Source organism: Dasypus novemcinctus, chromosome 13 (assembly GCF_030445035.2).
Source record: "Dasypus novemcinctus isolate mDasNov1 chromosome 13, mDasNov1.1.hap2, whole genome shotgun sequence".
NCBI lineage: Eukaryota > Metazoa > Chordata > Mammalia > Cingulata > Dasypodidae > Dasypus > Dasypus novemcinctus.
This window is the reverse complement of record NC_080685.1, coordinates 44,532,989-44,551,706: the sequence shown is the minus strand read 5'-3', so window position 1 is coordinate 44,551,706 and position 18,718 is coordinate 44,532,989. Positions and strand designations below refer to the sequence as shown.

At 38.5% G+C, this 18,718-nt stretch overlaps 1 protein-coding gene across 1 annotated transcript; it reads left to right on the top strand.

Annotated features, from left to right (window-relative positions):
- The first annotated feature begins 978 nt into the window (after window positions 1–978).
- On the top strand, window positions 979–18,666 carry TADA1 (transcriptional adaptor 1). The gene is made up of 8 exons (XM_004464726.4): window positions 979–1,287; window positions 5,586–5,677; window positions 5,925–5,990; window positions 11,262–11,359; window positions 12,739–12,948; window positions 14,247–14,398; window positions 16,854–17,016; window positions 17,438–18,666. The coding sequence occupies exons 1-8, from the start codon at window positions 1,214–1,216 to the stop codon at window positions 17,588–17,590; spliced, it is 1,008 nt and encodes a 335-aa protein (XP_004464783.1). The 5' UTR covers window positions 979–1,213; the 3' UTR covers window positions 17,591–18,666.
- Window positions 18,667–18,718: the final 52 nt, after the last annotated feature.

Sequence of the window (18,718 nt, the reverse complement as noted above, 5' to 3'; positions counted from 1 at the left end):
ACATAAAAGGAGCTCATTGTGTATTTGCTGAATTAATGAATAAGCTTGAGGAGGCCTCTGTGGAGAAATTACACAAGATTTAAAAGTCTCTTTTAAGATTACTTTAAATCATTGGGAGGCGATTCGACAATATGCATCAAGGCTCTTGATAAATATTCCTATCGTTTGACCCAGTAATTCTATTTGAGGGACTCTATCCTAAAGTAATAACCTTAAATACGGAAAGCTTTATTTAGGTAAAAAGAAGTTTATTACAGTACTGCTTTTAATGAGGGAAAAAAATGGAAACAAATTTTCAGTCTAACAACTAGGAAACAAGTTATTATGTACATTCTCTCTGTGGGGGTATTTAATATACTTTCTTTTAAATTATGATTATAAAGATAATGTAGTGCCACAAGACAATACTTCCTATATTAAGTAAAAGGAAAAAGATGCAAAATTAAACATAAAGCATGATTATAACTTACAGGAGGGGTGAGGAAGGGGCAAGAAATCTCTCCCAGTTAACAGTGTTTGTCCTGGAGTGGTAAGACACTTTTTCTTTCTTTCTTTTTTATCCTTCTATGTATTTTCCAAATTTTTCGTTAATTCATTCATTCTCTGCAAATGTGCTAAGCGACACTGTGTTCCAAGTACTGCTCTAAGAACTGAGGATACATCAGTGAACAAAATTCAAACCTCTGTTTCCCTGGAACTTCTATTTTTGTTGGGGAAGGCAGAAAATTAACAAAATAAATCAATTAAACGGTCTATAGACGATTAATGCTACGGAGAAAAATAGGACAGGAAAGGGAATAAAATTGATACTGAATGTTCTTATGATCTGAAGGGGTAAGATTTACTCTTGTAGAAAGACAACCTGCAGAATTCAGAACTTGCCAAGCGCGTTAACAGATTTGGGAGGGGGGGAGGCGCCAGGCCTGCAGGCGACGCTGCGAGCGGGTTGGGGCGCGCGAGGACAAGGTGAAGCGGGTCACGTGACTCCAGAGGGCGGGAGGAGGAAGGCGAGAAAACCCTTAGTTTGGCTGGGCACCTTCTTTCCAGAAGGACGGGAGGAGCCGACAAGCGAATAAACGTCTTCCGAGCGGTTGGGGGCGGGGCAGAAGGGAGCGGACTAGGCCTACCGAACCTGGGCCATCGGGGAAGTTGATTTTTCGGTTGTAGATCGCGGCGCCGGGCGGTCCGCGGTCGGGCTGAGAAGTGCGGAGCAATGGCGACCTTTGTGAGCGAGCTGGAGGCGGCCAAGAAGAACTTGAGCGAGGCTCTAGGGGACAACGTGAAACAGTAAGAGCTGCCCGGGAGCGGCTTCTGCACCTCCGCGGGGGACCTCTCCTGGCCTCCCGCAGCCAAGCCGCAGTGCGGACGCCCCCAGCCGCCCGAGGCCTGTGCAGCCCTACATCCGGGCGGGAGAGGCCTTGGGGTTTCTCAGGCCGACTCCCGGCGGGCGACTGGGACTCACCCCGCCGGAGGGGGCCTCCCGGGTGCCTTCGGCGACGCCGGCGGGCACCTCGCCCCGGAACTCTGCGGTCGGTAGGGCGGGAGCAGCTCGCTTCACGCAGACCGGCTTATTGAGCGGGTGCGGGGGTGCGGGATGAGGAACCCGACGCGCCCGGGCCGAAGCGGTTACGGTGCAGAGCAGCCAGCCCCGGGAGGGCTTCCAGGTGGTGTTGAGCCAGGCTTTGAAGGGCGAGACAGGAGTTCCCACTGGTGAGAGAAAGTTCACCGGTGTGTAGTGAATACATTAACAGAGCTCATGTGATTATACTAGGCGGTTTCGGCAGTGACAGCCTCTGGAAAGGTAAAATAATAGTCACCGAACACCACAGTAAAAGTGATGATAGCAGTAACTGATATTTATTGGAGCTTATGCTCTCTAAATGTATTATTTAGTCCTCGCAACAGAGATTTGAGGTGCACGATGATTCTCATTTGACAGGTGAGAAGACTGAGATCTAGACCGTTTTAAGGGAATCTTACACTCTTCAAAAATCACAGCCTGGATTGAGACCCACTCTTTCTAATTCCTGGCGGTGATGCTTTACAGGGGTTTGCATAGGACCTCAGGGGATGCCCACTCAGTTTTTCACCAGAGCCGGGGTGGGTGTCAGAGAGCGCATCCGGTTACACAGTCGGGTCAGATGCTAAATAGCCGAGTGTAAATTCAGTGTACAGCCAGTGCCCGAGTCAAATAATACCATAGAAGGAACCTCAGAGATACAAGTACGAGTTTGAGAAATTTCAAAGCATTAGTTACAATTTTAATTTTTACAGTTTTAGGAATAAAATTTTATATGTTTAAAATTACAATGTCTGTGTTGCTGCTAGACGGCGTCTGTGGTAGCCTTCCCGTTTGCAATCCTGAATAGATGCTTGCTTTCCAGCGATGTTGGTGGAGGAGCAAGATATTTGGGAGACACTTTTTCTCCAACACTCTCTTCTTTTCATCCTTCTTTATTCTTTATTATGCCTGGATGGAAATTACTTAGCTTGGATGTCGTATGTGATTTTTGGAGTTTTTCCTTTTTGTGAAATTTTGGATGGCAGAGTTGACATTCTGCTTTTCATTGTGACAAGATGTGCAGGATTCCCATAAAGAACTTCTTGAAACACTCATGGCCTAAATAAAATAACTAAATACAATTTTTAAAGGTTATTTTAATATTATGAAGCCTAATAAATCAGACTTCTACAAAGACTGGCATTAAGAATCTAATTTATTGTCAGATTAATTTTTGGTGAACATTTGTTGACTCCCAAAGAATATAATGTTCTACTAAAGTTATCTTTTTTTCTTCTTCTTTATTTTCTTTTAACCGTTACATTAAAAAAATATGAGGTCCCCATATACCCCCCCACCCTACCCCTCCCACATCAACCTCTTCCACCACAGCGGCACATCCACTGCACTGGGCGAATACATTCTGGAGCACCGCTGCACCACATGGACAGTGGTCCTCATTGTAGTCCACACTCTCCCCCAGTCCACCCAGTGGGCCACGACACCACGCACAACATCCAGCATCCATCCCTGCAGCACCACCCAGGACAACTCCAAATCCTAAAATTGCCCCCACACCGTATCTCTTCCTTCATCTCCCTACCATCACCCTCTCCATACCATTACTACAATTTCTTCCCTTACTAATCACAGTAGTTCCCCAGCAGAACACCAGTAAGTCCACTCTAATCCATACTCTATTCCTCCATCCTGTGGACTTTGGGATTTAATTTTCATGTTTGCTGTCAATTTCTTTGCTTATTTAATTAATTAAAGTTCTCAATTTTAATATGTAAAATTTAACAGTTTTCACCTTTATTAAGTACTGTAGCTTTTTACTTTTTCAATACTGATGGATAAAATTTCCATTTTAAGCACAATAGAAGTCTTTTCACTCTGTTATAGCTAAATGTTTACCAAATATTTGAGTGACATTATTTAGATACCATAAATTTGAAAGACATGACTTGTGTGTATGGTTGACTTACATCCTGATTAGGTGTGATGGTAACCTCCCTGATGCCATCCTTATCAATCACACATAGGTTCTGGGTTGCCAGAAATGTTGTTGAGGTTAGCATTCTACTATTCAGTCTTTAAAGGCCAAAGCCAATTAGCAGATGTTGGACAGATACTGATGCTGAAGGTGAATTCCGTGCATTGATAGAGTGAATCTTCACTAATAGTGCTAATGAAATAGGTCTTTGTTTCAAGAACAGTCAGTGGTACAGTACTATTCTGTATTAGTTGTTCCAGTCTCTCTTTGATCTTTACTCCCTTCTGCTCCTTAAAAATGCCTCTTGGTTGAATATCTGTAATATTGCTGTGCAGTCATTTCTCACATTTTTTCCAAGAGTAGCTAACTTGCTTGGTTTGTATAGCCTATCTAAATGTGGTTCTTGGTAACAGGTAAAACAATAAGACATATGCATAAGAAGGTGGGATGTGAGTTGCTTTTATTTAGCCTGTAGTCCAAATATCCTTTATGTCTGACTGGGTCAGATTGTGTGCCCATGTCAGTTTCCAGAAAGGCCTGGGCTTTACTAGCTTACTCATAATGTATAATACTCAGTAGAACGTCATGTACAAGTAGGTGCTAAAAAGTTTTTCTGATATCTTAGTCATATGTTATTTAATTTTCTCAAGGTATCTTTAGTGCTTCCTAGGTGTAGTCCGACCACTTACACTCTTCCCTGTTGTCTTCACTTTGATACAGGTTGACTCTCTCCATTTGGTATTATTGAAGGAAACAGTTGTTTGTCTGAAGCATAGCAAGTAAACACAGGGACCAGGGTTGGGGAGCAAGTCTTCTGACTCTTGATAGCTAGCTCTAGCCTCTGGGCTGCGTCCTCCAGAAAGTTTGCCTTTGGAGGAAATAGCATCATGTTGGCAGAGCTTCCTTGTCCTAGTTCTGGAACAAGTTCACTCACTCCAAATATGGCTATATTTACATCTTTCTTGTAAAATAGTGACATGGGGCTTTTAAATAATAAAGTTTTTCTACTGTTACTATCCTCTTTTGTTGTATAGGATAAGATGGGAAAAGAACTTTGTTTTTTCTTTGTAGAGCTTTATTTCGTTCCATAATTGTTCCTATCCTTAAAAAACCAAACAAAACATAGAAGTATCCACTGTTGGGAAGTTATTATCAACTAATGAGTGTTTGGCTATCAGTTGAAAAGTGGTGCCAAGCTCTAGAGCTAAGCATGTTTGCTTTTGACTGAAATGGTCCTGAAAGATGGCAATGTCATAGGTCTTAGGCCACTTTGAGATTCCATCTATGGTTTTTTGTCTTTGAAAAATGACCTTGAACCCAAAGCTTTGCATAGAATTGAATATATACATACATATATTCACAAATGACGTGAAGTTAATCCAGGTATAGGCGAAGCCCTGCCATCACTATAAGGCACTGGGAATATTAAACCATTTCATTAGACATCTCTGCTTTTTTTTTTTTTCCTTCCCTGTCAGGGACTCAGTGAGCATTAGAGGGTTAGTGAGCTTGAACTGAAAATGATTATGAGATATACTAAGTAATTCTTACATGGAACAGCTTTCTTAATTGATGACATAGTTAACTACTAGTTAATTATTAGTGGTTGACTTTCACTTTAAAAACCACCAGTTTCTCATATACAAAGTATTTTCTTTGTGGTGAGGTGTTTAGAAACCCACTACTTCAGCCATTTTTGCCAAAACTTGAGTTCATTTGAAGGGAAAACCATCATCTAGAATCAGTATTAATTACCACTTCCTATGCCTACCCCACAAGACACAAAACACATACACATTTTGAAATAGAAACCTTAAATGTAGGATTCTGGAGAGTAATTCTTTTAGTAGGGTGGCAGAAATGTAAACAGCTGTGGATTTTGGCTAATTGAACCATGAGTCCTATGTGCAGTAATTACCTGTCAGTCCTCTTTTAGGGAGAACGTTCGTTCCTGTTTCTTCCCTTGGTATTCTGAGATCCTATGGTCTAGAAAATACAAAATTCCCTTCCCTAGGAGTTGGAGTGGATAAGGAGAACTTGGGAAAGAAGCAAAACTTGTGGTTTTTACTATTGTTTCTGCCTCTGCAGATACTGGGCTAATCTAAAGTTGTGGTTTAAGCAGAAGATCAGCAAAGAAGAGTTTGACCTTGAAGCTCATAGACTTCTCACACAGGATAATGGTAAAATATTGTCTGGAGAAATTTACTGTTCTGACATTTGCAATAAGTTAAAGTTTTTTTACTTTTTGAAAAGGAAAAACTTGGTTCTAAGGGTGTTAATGTCATCTTAATGTAGTCGTTTTCACTTAAAAGTAAAGAATGGGGAAATTTGGGGACATCCTAAATCCTTACAATTAGACTAAACTAGTGGTTTCCTTTTGTTGTAAATATTTTGTATTTGACTTGTGACAATCTTCCCTTTTTTCAGTCCATTCCCACAATGATTTCCTTCTGGCCATTCTCACGCGTTGTCAGATCTTGGTTTCAACACCAGGTAAGGAAGTAGAAATATTTCCAGTGTGTGTCACTTGGCAAAGCCAGACTACTAACTTAACAGATAACATTTGTTTCTTGCAAATGAAATATTCTTTGAACTGCTCAGAAGAAAAATGTTACTCTGTAGATACAAATACCGTTTTTTTAAAGCAGTTGATTTTCCTATATTTATAGTGGCTTTTGTTGTTTACTTTCTTACTCAACTTGATTATAGATTACTTAAGCAAAGTAGAAGTGAGGAAGAAGGTGGGAGCTCAAGACAAACAAGCTGAGCGAAATGAAGAGAGGGCAGTTGATTTTGGGAGAAAGGTATTTGATAGGTAGAGTGGAGATGAGTTCATAGGATAGGGAACCACACCATGTGGTAGAAGCCTGGGCTTTCACTTAGGTATTAACTTAGGTATTAGCACCTGGAAGGTTGGTGCTTCATGCTGTTGATGGCCAACATAGCATGTGTTTGGCAAACTGTTGTGAAAAAAAGAGGGGAAAGCAGCATGTTGGGGAGGCATGTGACACCTAAGTCTGTCATTTGAACCTAAAGAAATAGAGAGAGAAATACCCTTTTTCCCCCTAAGTTTTTGGTGTTTAAGTGGCAGATTACCAGTCATCTCTTTCAACTATCATTTTAATCAGTCAATAAGCAAATAATTAAATACATTAAAAACTTACCTCATGATAAAATTCATCTTGGGCTCTTGTTAAAAACTTGGATTCATAGGTCCTTCCTACTGTAGATTAAGTTGGAGTGTTTTTGTTTTTGTTTTTTCCAAAAGGGCCGAGGGTGATTCTTAATGATCATTTATCAAAAGCTCATGTTTCATCTAGAAATGGCTGGGATTTTGTATCATTCCTCTCTGCTAAACTCTATTCCATGATAAAGAATTCACAAAAGATCTCCTAAAGCGTGATTCTTCCACCCTCAAAGAAGTTGTCATTGGTATAAAATGTAATAAACAAGAACATTTGTTTGTGGAGGTAGGTGCTCAGAGTAGAGGCTGCTTCACTTCACCCTTACTGTACCCCTCACTGTACTTTCTCACGTTATGTCATGTTTTGATATTCTATTTAATTTATTAAAATGTTCTTTAGGCATACCTCTTTTATGTCCAAAGTTAGAGCATAAAGAGAATCTACTTTGTAATATAAAATTTAATTTGATCAGAAAAGCCAACATTTTGAGGATTAGATCTTTTTAGGTGTATATATTCTAAGCTGCACACAAACTCAAAAGATAAGTAGAGTGATTGGAAATAAAAACCCTGGTTGATAGGAGTCAAGAGACCTGGTTTCTAGTTTAGGGTTTTGCTACTAATGTAGATAATGCAATTCACTACTTGGTGGGGGTGAAGGGGTGTCTTAGCTCTCACATTTATAAAATAGGGACAGTAATGTCTACCCTACAGGGTTATGAAAGGACAAATCAAAGAACATGTTAATAAAGTGATTTTATTTTATTTTTAATATACTTAAAATTTTTTTTAAGGTACTTAGATTATATAAATTTTACATGAAAAATGTAGGGGATTCCCATATGTCTCACTCCCTATCTCTCCCACCCTTTCTCACATTAACAACATCCTTCATTAGTGTGGCACATTTGTTACAATTAATGAGCATGTATTGGAGCATTGCCACTAAGTATGGATTATAGTTTATGTTATAGTTTAAACTCTCTCCCACACAATTTTGTAAGTTATGACAAGATATGTAATGACCTGTATCTGTCATTGCATTGTTATTCAGGACAATTCCAGTGTCCCAAAAATGCCCCCATATTACGCCTATTTTTCCTCTACCTCCCCACAGAACCTCTGGTGGCCATTGCTTCCACATCAATGATAAAAGTTCTTCCACTGCTAGAATAACAATAAGTCAATAGTAGAATAACAGTAAGTCTACCCTAGTCCATTGTTCCTTCCCCAGTCCTGAGGATTCTGGGATGGCAATGCCCATTCTGCATTTAATTGAGAGGGGGCTTAGATCCCATGGGGCAGATGTATGGAACTATTTTGCTTACAGTTGTAGAGTCTCTCTCTTCCTTGGGATGGTCATTGTCCATCATCTTCTCCTTGGTAGTTGTCCTGGGTGAGTCCAATGAACTGGAGAGTAGGTGTTGCAACTCTGTTGAGATTCAGTGCCCAACTGGCACATGGAAAGCCCAAAGATTTAAGTCTCTTGGACATATACCTGTCACCTCTAGTACTAACTATAGGTTCAAATACAAGGGTCAGAAGAGCCATGTGTAGAGAAACCACAACTGAATCCAACTCTTTCATACTGGGGAGCATAAATTCCAAAGTAGGGCCCACTGGCAGGGTGCCAGACTCCTGAGCTGTAAGCCCTGCCTATAGAGTCTGGATGTCTCCAGAGCCCTTAGGAGCTCCGCTCTTTGAGAGATATTTACTGTAGCAGTCAATGAAATCCTGCTGAGACATGTATAAGTATAATCTGGAATGACCTCCCAACTCCCTTAGCCATATAAACTCATTTGTCTTTACCCTTTCCCCCTTTTGGTCAAGGTCTTTTTTCCAGTTGCATTGCTAATTGGTGTTTGGTAGTAATTCCTCGGTGCCAGGGAGGCTCATCCCCAGGAGTCATGCCCTATGCAGGGGAACAAAGTAATGCATTTATGTGCCGAGTTTGGCTTAGAGAGAGGCCATATTTGAGCAACATGGAGACTTTCAGGAGGTAGCTCTTAGACAATACTAGGCTAAGATTCAATTTTTTTTTAAAAGTGCTTTTAAAAGTAAAAAAAAACCCAAGCAAATATGAAGAGTTATTAATAAGTATGGGTGGCTGATTTTAATTAAATAAAAACCTTTAATGCTCTTGAATTCTTGTTTTTGGTTATTTTAAAAATAAATGTGGAAATATTCCATTTGAAATCTGAGAGGGTATTTCTCCATCAAACACCTAAAATATATCCCCTTGAAATGAGATTAATGGTTGCTAGCAACAAAGCTTATTAAAAGCAAAATATAGTTCTTTGTACTTTTAATAATTGTGAATATGTTGTTTTCTATTTTTCTAATCTAGTCAGGAAAGATCATTTTAATAACATTGAGTGACTGCAGTAGAGCTAGACTGGACACTTTACAAGCATTATCTTTAACCCTCCCAATGACTCTGCTGGGTAGGTGCTAGCCTTTGTTTATAGACAAGGAAACAAACTTCATAGCAAAACAGCTGAGCAAAAACTTGCCTGAGGCTCATCCAGCTAATGAGTGGAAGTGTTGGGATCAAAACAAATCTAACTGCTGCAAAGCCCTTTTTTTTTTTTGTCAGGGTCAGTCCTTACCATGCTTTGTTTCCTCAGGCACATGTTTAGCCACTCTTCAGCAGCTTACAGGCTTAGATCTTGAAATCCTGCTTCTTTGCCTTCTTTTCTGTATGTTCAGACAACTTCCCTTTTATTACCTAACATCAGTTCCATTTATTAGGAATAGATTTCTTTAGGAAATATCTAAGATTAGCTGACCCTATTAAATGAGATCTAGGTGATGGGATAGAGGAATTCAACTTCCCAAATGGCTGTTTTTACTGAGGAACTTGGATTAGTTTTTTTCAAAGCCTTAATAACTTATCCTTCCAAAAACATCAAAATGGTAGTAATATTTTGCCAGGATTATGGGTGATTTTTTTTTCCTCATTTAAAAATTTTTTTGGTATTTTTTTCAAGTATATTATAATGAGCTTGTATCACATTGAACAAGATATTATATGCTCATGGTTAAAAAAAATTACTAGTACAGAAGGTCTTATAATGAAAAGCCACAGCTTCTTCCCACTCCTAGACCTGTTCCCAAGCGCCTCTACTTTTGTTCTTTTTGTTCTTTAAATGGGACTTGATAGCAGCTCCTAGTGTGCTTGCAGGTCTGTTTCTGGATTTACTGACTTTAGACATAATCTGCCTCTTTACTTTATTGCTCTGTGTTCTTTATTTCTTCTTAGATCTTTAATTCAGCAATTTTTTGTAGCATTCTCTTCTTTTATGGACACACATTTTCTCAAATCTCTCTTGAGAATACCAGTTAGAAGTTTTTCAAAGTCTTCTTCAGGTCCCTGAATTCTTTCTTTTCTCTCTCCTACCTCTATTTTCTATTGTTTTTTTTTTTTTTTGGGGGGGGGGTGCTTTCTTATTAGTTGCAGAATGTCCTTAAATGTTTGGTGATTCATTGTTGTCCTTTTTATATTTAAGAATGAAACATAAAAAAGCTGTCTGGAGGCTTTGCTTTAGGGTAAGCTGTTAAAACGAGGGGCTTTCTCAAATGCCAGTGTGCAGAGAGCTTTGCTCTATGGTGCCAACATCATAATAACTACCTTGAGATTCTGTTCATTTTAACAAGAGAAGAGTCCTCCATCCTCTTCCCAACCCTCCCCAGCAGTATAAATACAGAGGTGTGGGCCGTTCTGTATATGATAGGAAACAGACCCCTTACTCAGAAGCACCCTGGGCTTGGCTTAATGCCCTAATATCATTGTCCTGAAATTCTTAATTTTTGAACAAGGGACCCCCATTTTCATTTTGTACTGAGCCTAGCAAATTATATAACCAGTCCTGGAGATGAGGGAAGGGGTTTGGGTGGATGACTTTTGAATATAGACCTTCTGTTAATCTTGCTTTTAGCATTACTCATCTTCCTCATTTCCACTGTCCTCACCTTCTGCACATCCAGATTCTTTGTGGGTTTTTGCTAGGTAGGCTGACTGCTTCCACCTTATTTGCCAACCCTCCTTGCCTAGTATAGGTTACAAAACATGTTTCTGCTTTGTAAATCAGCACCCTTTTAGTTCATCCTAGAAATTTGTTGAGATTTCATCTTGTCTGCCACTCAATTTCCCTTTTTCTCTTTGTGGTGTATGTATGTATGTGTGTATGTATGTATCTATCTATCTTCCTCTATTGTCATTTTAAATAGGATCTTGGAAGAAGAGATAAATAGACAGGCTCAGTACATCATTGTAAACTAGAAAATTCTGTCCTACTTTCATAAATAATTATATACCAGTCACTCACTGCAAATTAATTAAAAATAGAAAAACCAAGCCAAATTTCTCTTCCTAAAAAATAATTCCGGGTATAGCTGGAGAAATGTCGTTTGAGAGAATTTGTTATTTTTACTTAGGGAAAAGTTGTGAGTATTTAATTTAAGCCTTTATTATTTCTCTTCCTTTTCATGAGCATTCCATGATGTTTTAGCATAAAACAACAATTTAGTAGTTATTAGTTGTCATTATTTTCATTTGTGATTATTTTTCTGTCTCATAGAGGGTGCTGGATCTTTACCCTGGACAGGGGGTTCTGCAGCCAAACCTGGGAAACCCAAGGGAAAGAAAAAGCTTTCTTCAGTTCGTCAGAAATTTGATGTAGGTTGTTTTTCAGTAGATGTTAGTAACTGATATGAGTATTCGTGTGATAGAACTGGCTTTAGCTTTTAAATGAATATTAAAATACTGGTAGTAGAATTGACTGAGAGGAAGCTGTTACTGTATTGAATTTGGAAAAGGTTTCAAGGATTATGAATCCTAGGTGTCTGAATTTTTATAATGCTAGTTTGTTATTGCCTAAAAACTAATGTGTTGTCATTAGTACCCAATGATTTTTAATGATTCAAAAGCTATACTGGTGTTATTTTTCCTCTTATTTTTCTTAAATGAATTGTTTTCTCGGATTAAATGATCTGTGTTTTAAGGGCAGGACCCTGGTGATGCCCAGCCAGGTCTTGAACATTTTGGGGACCAGCAAAGATGTCATGAAAGTGTTTGGCTATAAAATTAGTCAAAATGTTAAATTTACTTGTTTTTCAATTCTTATCTAAGGAACAAAGTTTCTAAAAACATCCCTTTTATAGGTTTGACTGGAGATTGATATCTTTATTGGTTATCATCAACAAACATTTATTTTCACCTTTTCTCCATCTATTATATCAATAATAATATTCAACATGGAGAGCATCAGTATGTCCAGAGAGGCATACTTGATTTGAAAAGCCATATGAAATATAAAATACAGTTTTATGCCTGGAAAATGAAAAAGAAAAAACAGCAATTTTTTTTTTCATGTTTGATTGAACCTGGGACCTTATACATGTGAAATAGGCAGTCACCTACACCTGCTCCCAACCACAAAATGTTTTTACAATACAGACTTCCAAGAGGGACAAGCCGTATTCTCTAAAAAACCTTGTATGTTGAGATTAAGCATAAGTTACCAGGGGCCTGTCTCCCATTGATAATGGAAATTATGAATGGGATATTGTAATTATGATAAGAAGGTTAAGGTTTTATGGATGAAAAAGTTTGAGAAAAATAATTAGTGTTATTGTGTTTTAGATAGGGTCTGTGTTGAGAATTAGGAGTAGAAAATAACTTTACACAGTATTATTTTGGAGTATTTGTCCTTAGATCTGTTATATTGGTTAGCTAGACTAGTGCTCCGTTGAAGCATTATTTATTAATACTTTTCAGAACCTAGTTATAGGTTCATAGTTCAATCTCCATTACTGTTTGTTTAGCACATTGTGTAATCACCAGGATAACATTAGTCTCCTTGATTCATGCCTTCATTGTTAATATAATAATCTGTGAGTATTTGTGTATGATTTACCTTTTTTTACTCCTGTAGTATAGTTTTGGGGGCATTAATTTGTGGAACTTCAAGTGCAATATATGGATTACTTTTGTTTGTGCCTGATTAGTTGCCATTGTAATGAATAATTTTGAACTTTTTTTTTTTTTACCTGTAGCATAGATTTCAGCCTCAAAATCCCCTCTCAGGAGCCCAGCAGTTTGTGGCAAAGGATCCCCAAGATGATGATGACTTGAAACTTTGTTCCCACACAATGATGCTTCCCACCCGAGGTCAGCTTGAAGGGAGAATGATAGTGACTGCTTATGAGCATGGGCTGGACAACGTCACCGAGGAGGCTGTCTCAGCTGTTGTCTATGCGGTAGAGGTTGGTTTGCTGCTGGCAGAAATAATTTTACAGATTGAATATGGTGGGCTTGTGTTTGTTGTTTGAAGTTGATATAAGAAAAGAACCAAAATGTCAACATTAATCACATGGAATTGTCACCATTGAAGTTATCTTCAAGGGGAGAATCACATCATAGTCCAAAGGATTGCCTTCAGTGGACAGACTAAGCTTTTCAGAAAGGTCACTTACTGCGTAACATTTCTGCTTGACTTGATATTTAATTTGTCAGTAAGGAAACAAGATCGAGAATTTTACATAGCATTGTTTTTACATAGCATTGGAAAAGCATTAGCCTTGGCAACCGAACTGTGGAATTCTTGTCTCAGCACCCTACTCAGTTATTTATCCATTCATTTTAGTCATTTACTTATTTGACAAATAAACACTGGTTCCTTATGGTGTGCTGTTAACTCTCAGGTGGCCTTGGGTAAGTCCTTCGAATCCCCTGGTCCTCAGATTCCTCATCTATATCTCAAAGATAATCGTAGCTATTTAATGGAGCTAAACATTACATGAATTCGTGTAAAGCCCATTATTAATTGTATAATGCTGTCCCAATGGAAGATAATCTTACTGGTATAACTGAAACACCATGCCTGGTTTTGGCTTCTCTTTTACTAGCAGTATGCTAGGACAAGTCCTGTCTCTCCATTTTCATAGACTTCTCCAACCCTTTCTTGTGTACTTGGCTCTTACAAAGATAAAGAGAAGTTAAGTACCTAAATCTTTTGTGTTTATTTTCTGTATATCAAGTTTATGTGGCTTTTGAGAGCTAAAGTGTTTCTTAGGAATATCTGCACACTGCTCTTTTCATACAAGGATTTTGGTAGATTGGACATTATAACCAATAAATACCAAATCTTAAAACTTCTTGTCCCATTTTTAAACCAAGTTTCAAGGTAGTCTGTCTCCTTTTATAAATTATTTATTTATTTGTACTTTTATCCTATTTAAAGCTCTCAAAGTCATTCATGGGAGAGGGAAGCAAATTTAGAGTCATAAAAACTTGTAAAATAAATATCACTTAAAGGAAGCCCACCTTAAATAAAGCTAAATAAAAATAAGCTTGCCCCCCTCTTTCGTGTAACTTCCTACTCCTCTGGTATGGCCCTGTGTCTCTTGTGAACAACCATTTGGTTCTAACATGTGCAATTAATAGCTAGCCTGTTCCATCTTCCATCTACCAAATGCCAATAACATTTTTTGGTCAATGATAGTTTTTTGAATTGCTTTTAAAGAGGAATTCCTGCTATTTATCTTCTTTCTTGTTTTTACAGAATCACCTTAAAGATATTCTGTCATCTGTTGTGTCAAGAAGGAAAGCTTATAGGTTACGAGATGGTCATTTTAAATATGCCTTTGGTAGTAATGTGACCCCCCAGCCATACCTGAAGAATAGTGTGGTAGCTTACAACAATTTAATAGAAAGGTAATTGAAGTTGTGATTTTGCTTTCATCCTTTGCTAGTTGTTTACCCTACTCTTAATGTAATAGACCACTGTTAAATAGTTATTGTGTACTGTAAGTCTAAAGTACCTTTGACAGCAGCCCAATTTTACTTTTTTTAGGTTTCATCCTTGTGTGATACCTACTGAATTATTTTGGTACTCTTTATATTAAGAGTGAAATTCCAAAGTTTGACTGTTGCATGTAGGTTTAACGTGGGTGGATTGGAGTAGCTCCTTTTGGCATTGCCTCTCCCTGGTGGTGGAAGTGGGACTGTTCTTAATCAGAAGCGCGGCCTCTGATTGTTGGAGTCATGATCGGATTTCTTATGGTAGAAGGAGTGATGGGTGTTCCAGGGCCTCCTCTGGCTCTTGCTGTCATAGCTCAAGAGCGTCCTGTGCCGGCTGTCAGTACATTGCTCTAGTCAATTGTCAGTACATTGACTATGCAGATCTGGTTGCTCAGAGCCTGCTGGGATCCCTGTCCCTATTCCTCACCCCACTGAGGGCCCCGGGGCCTTCTCTTGTGCCTGAGTCACTCCTTTATGAGATGATCTAGATTACCTTGGTCTGTGTGTTCTCTAGTCTTACCCCACCCTGTCAAAAAAAAAAAAAAAGTGCGTGTGTGTGTATATATATATATATATGTATGTATGTGTGTGTGTGTGTATATATATATATATAGTCTGAATTTTAAGCCTTTGGGAAAGAAAAACATACTATAATAATATAATTTTCCTCATGGTTTACTGAAGTGACTGAATTTCTCTGAGCACTGGACTTTGTGTATCTGGTAAATTAGAGAGAAGTAAAGAGATGACTGGGAGGCATAAGTTCAGAGAAAAAAGTATGATTTGGAAGACAGAAAGGAGGTGTGATAGTAAAGGGTATGGGGTGGGAATGCTGAGAAAAGAGTTGGAAGAGCAGATAGTATTGTCACCACATGGAGGTGGTTTTTCCAGTACCTATTTCAAGGCTCTGGAGACCTTTACAGAGTTCACAAGGCCAGTTTTGAAGAGCACCGTCTTTAATTGAGTTTTTTATTTAGATTGCCATATGTGAAAAAAAAAATTTTTCATGTAGATGAAATTCTACATGAATTTTTTTTGTGTGTGTGTGTGTGTGTGTGTGTGTGTAAAATTCACGTGGATACAGATTATCTCTTGGGGCTTATTTGTTTTCATTGGTAAGTCATTTTTCTTTAGAGGAAATCAACTTTTTAAAAAAGTGGCTCTTTGTATTGGGTGAATGTTGGGAGCAGTGTCTCCAGCCCTGGTGGGGGAGCCCATCTCTCCCCTGCTGGCCAGTCCCTGGTAGAACTTTTGTTTACTGTGGGCTGTTTGTAACAGGACTGCTTTGTCTCTTTCCTCAGATACACTCTAATGTTCTACTTGTGCTTTCCTTGGTATTACTTCCTCATTTTCTTTTTTATACCTCCTTATAGATTCCTCACAATTGCATAGGCAGTTCTCCTACTGCATTATAATGCAAAAGATATGCCTGACTTACCCAGCTTGGATCTGGGGTCTAGTTTGGGAAAATGGGCAATATCTATATTGATTCTCCCTACTCTTCATTTTTTTTTTTTTAAAGATTTATTTATTTATTTAATTACCACCCCCCTCCCCCGGTTGTCTGTTCTCTATGTCTATTTGCTGCATCTTGTTTCTTTGTCCGCTTCTGTTGTCATCAGCGGCAGGGCACGGGAAGTGTGGGCGGCGCCATTCCTGGGCAGGCTGCACTCTCTTTCCTGCTGGGCGACTCTTACGGGCGCACTCCTTGCGCATGGGGCTCCCCTGCACAGGGGACACCGCTGTGTGGCAGGGCACTCCTTGCCCGCATCAGCACTGTGCATGGGCCAGCTCCACAAGGGTCAAGGAGGCCTGGGGTTTGAACCGCGGACCTCCCATGTGGACCTCCCATGTGGTAGACGGATGCCCTAACCACTGGGCCAAGTCCGTTTCCCCCTACTCTTCATTTTTTACTGTTGTTTCTTTTGTGCTTTATCATTATTTTCTTGCTTTTTTATTTCTGATCCTGCTATCTCCATTATCATTCACTTTCCTCTTCAGTCAGTTGTTTTTATTGTCATATTTCTTTAAGTTTCATTAATTTTTTCAACTAGAAGCTCTTCAAGGACAGGAAACCATTTTGATTCAGTATGCTGAGGTTAGTAAATATTTTACATTGTGGAGAGAAGAGGGTAAATTTTAACTAAAGAAAATTATGTGACAGTACAAAACACAGTGAAACAGCCCAACAGATGGGTTGCCTTTAAACATTTATAGACTATTCAAGTATATACTAGTTTAAAAAATTGGATTTCTAATTCATTTTAAGATACTTACATAAGATGTATTTCTCACAGCCAACTCCTATTGAGTTGTTTCCATCTTAGTTGCTAGGAATATTTCTGAAAAAAAAAAATCTTTTTTTCAGCCCTCCAGCCTTTTCTGCTCCCTGTGCTGGTCAGAATCCAGCTTCTCACCCACCCCCTGATGATGCTGAGCAGCAGGCTGCACTCCTGCTGGCATGCTCTGGGGACACTCTACCTGCATCTTTGCCTCCGGTGAACATGTATGACCTTTTTGAAGCTTTGCAGGTAAATCTTGGGTCCTTAAAATTACCTAGATTCATGGATAGATTAAAAGATTCTGCAAGTCTGCAAATTTGTTCACTAGCTTTTTTTACTTCTTGGCTTTTTTCTCAGTTTTTATTGTTATTAAAGCCATTAATACTACCCTCATTTTTCAACTCTTGGGCCCTGGTATCCTTCCTAATTGGCTTTCCCCCTCTATTCCCTCCCCGCTCCCCCCCAAAAAGAAAATGTCCCCTTGTTCCCCTTATTCCCATTTCAGGATTTTGTTACTGATTCTGGGGTTCATTAGGTTCTGACTTAAAGTTTATAGGTTTGTGTCTATTGTGTGAGTGCTTTGGTGATATAAACCGTAGTTTTTTTAAATATGTTGGAAAAACAAGTACACTGAAGTATAATTGAAGACATGCTAATTTTTACATCACAGGTTCACAGGGAAGTAATCCCTACACATACTGTGTATGCTCTCAACATCGAAAGGATCATCATGAAACTCTGGCATCCAAATCATGAAGAGCTACAGCAAGACAAAGTTCACCGCCAACGCTTGGCAGCTAAAGAAGGACTTTTACTCTGCTGAATTAGGATTTGAAGGGGTGAGACCCTAAGCAAATTAATTGGTTATTGAGAACAGAATGCTGTTGGGTCCACATTTCAAGGCTGAAGTGAATAGTGTATATATATAACATTTCCTATGGAAATGTGACATGAGTACATTTTGTGTTGCTACTGTGAAGCCATTGATATAAACCTGACTTTGATAATTACCCCTTTGTGTGTATGTGTGTGAGTGTATCATTTCAATTATGGGAACAGGAACTGATGGGAGTTCTGTGCCCAGGAGGAGATATTTTGGCATTTAAGACTTGGTATCCTATGGTCTGCATGTGAGGTAGCTGACATCCTTGAAAAAGGAGGCTGTTGTAAATTAATCCCATGATTAGTGGGACATCTGTGTGTTCACTGATGTCATATATTCTGTATCTGGTAAGTCTAGAATTTCTGCCTTTCTCTTAAAGAACTCTGCTTTTGCATTTTGGCTGTAATAACCTACACAGTATTAAAAATCACATACCTCCTTTAGTGATCAGTTGCATTTTTAATAGCTATAAGTAACCCCCTAAAAATTCATCATTATAACAATGAAAAATATGAGCAAGCAGTGCATTGCTAACAGACCTTAAAATAAAGTCATTTCTTTGCATTAAAAACCAAAATCAAAACAAACAAAACTCTTGGAATGCAGTTAGTTAACCTTATAAAATGTTAATATCCTTATTTCATTTATATAGTTAATATGCTGAAAAATTTTGATTAGCAGGTTCATCTGTTCCTATAGAATGTTTTAAGAAGTTCATATGAACAAATTGGATTTTTGCTTGGTAACTCCCCTGTTCATATGAAATATCTATTTTGTACCTTTTCAAGTCATTAGGTAAGAATAATTTTATATTTGGCAGTGTTATTGATACCAGTTTTTCTTTTAGAGCTATGTTGCTCTTAAGAAGTAGTGTTGGTGAATAAATTAGAATGTACAGGTGGGTTTGTGTAGGTCTGATATAAATTATAGATATGTATATATGGTGCATATATCTAGAGCTGTGTATTTGATTTTGTACTTTAAATATGACAAATAAATCTTTTGGGAGAAAACTATTTTTGTTTTGTTTTTACAAAGTAATTTATCTAAGGAATACTACTGCCTTCT

Coding starts and splice junctions, on each gene's coding strand:
- TADA1 (XM_004464726.4), top strand. CDS start 1,214: ATGGCGACCTTTGTGAGCGAGCTGGAGGCGGCCAAGAAGAACTTGAGC. Junction 5,678..5,924: donor ACTTCTCACACAGGATAATG/GTAAAATATTGT, acceptor CCCTTTTTTCAG/TCCATTCCCACAATGATTTC. Junction 11,360..12,738: donor CAGTTCGTCAGAAATTTGAT/GTAGGTTGTTTT, acceptor TTTTACCTGTAG/CATAGATTTCAGCCTCAAAA.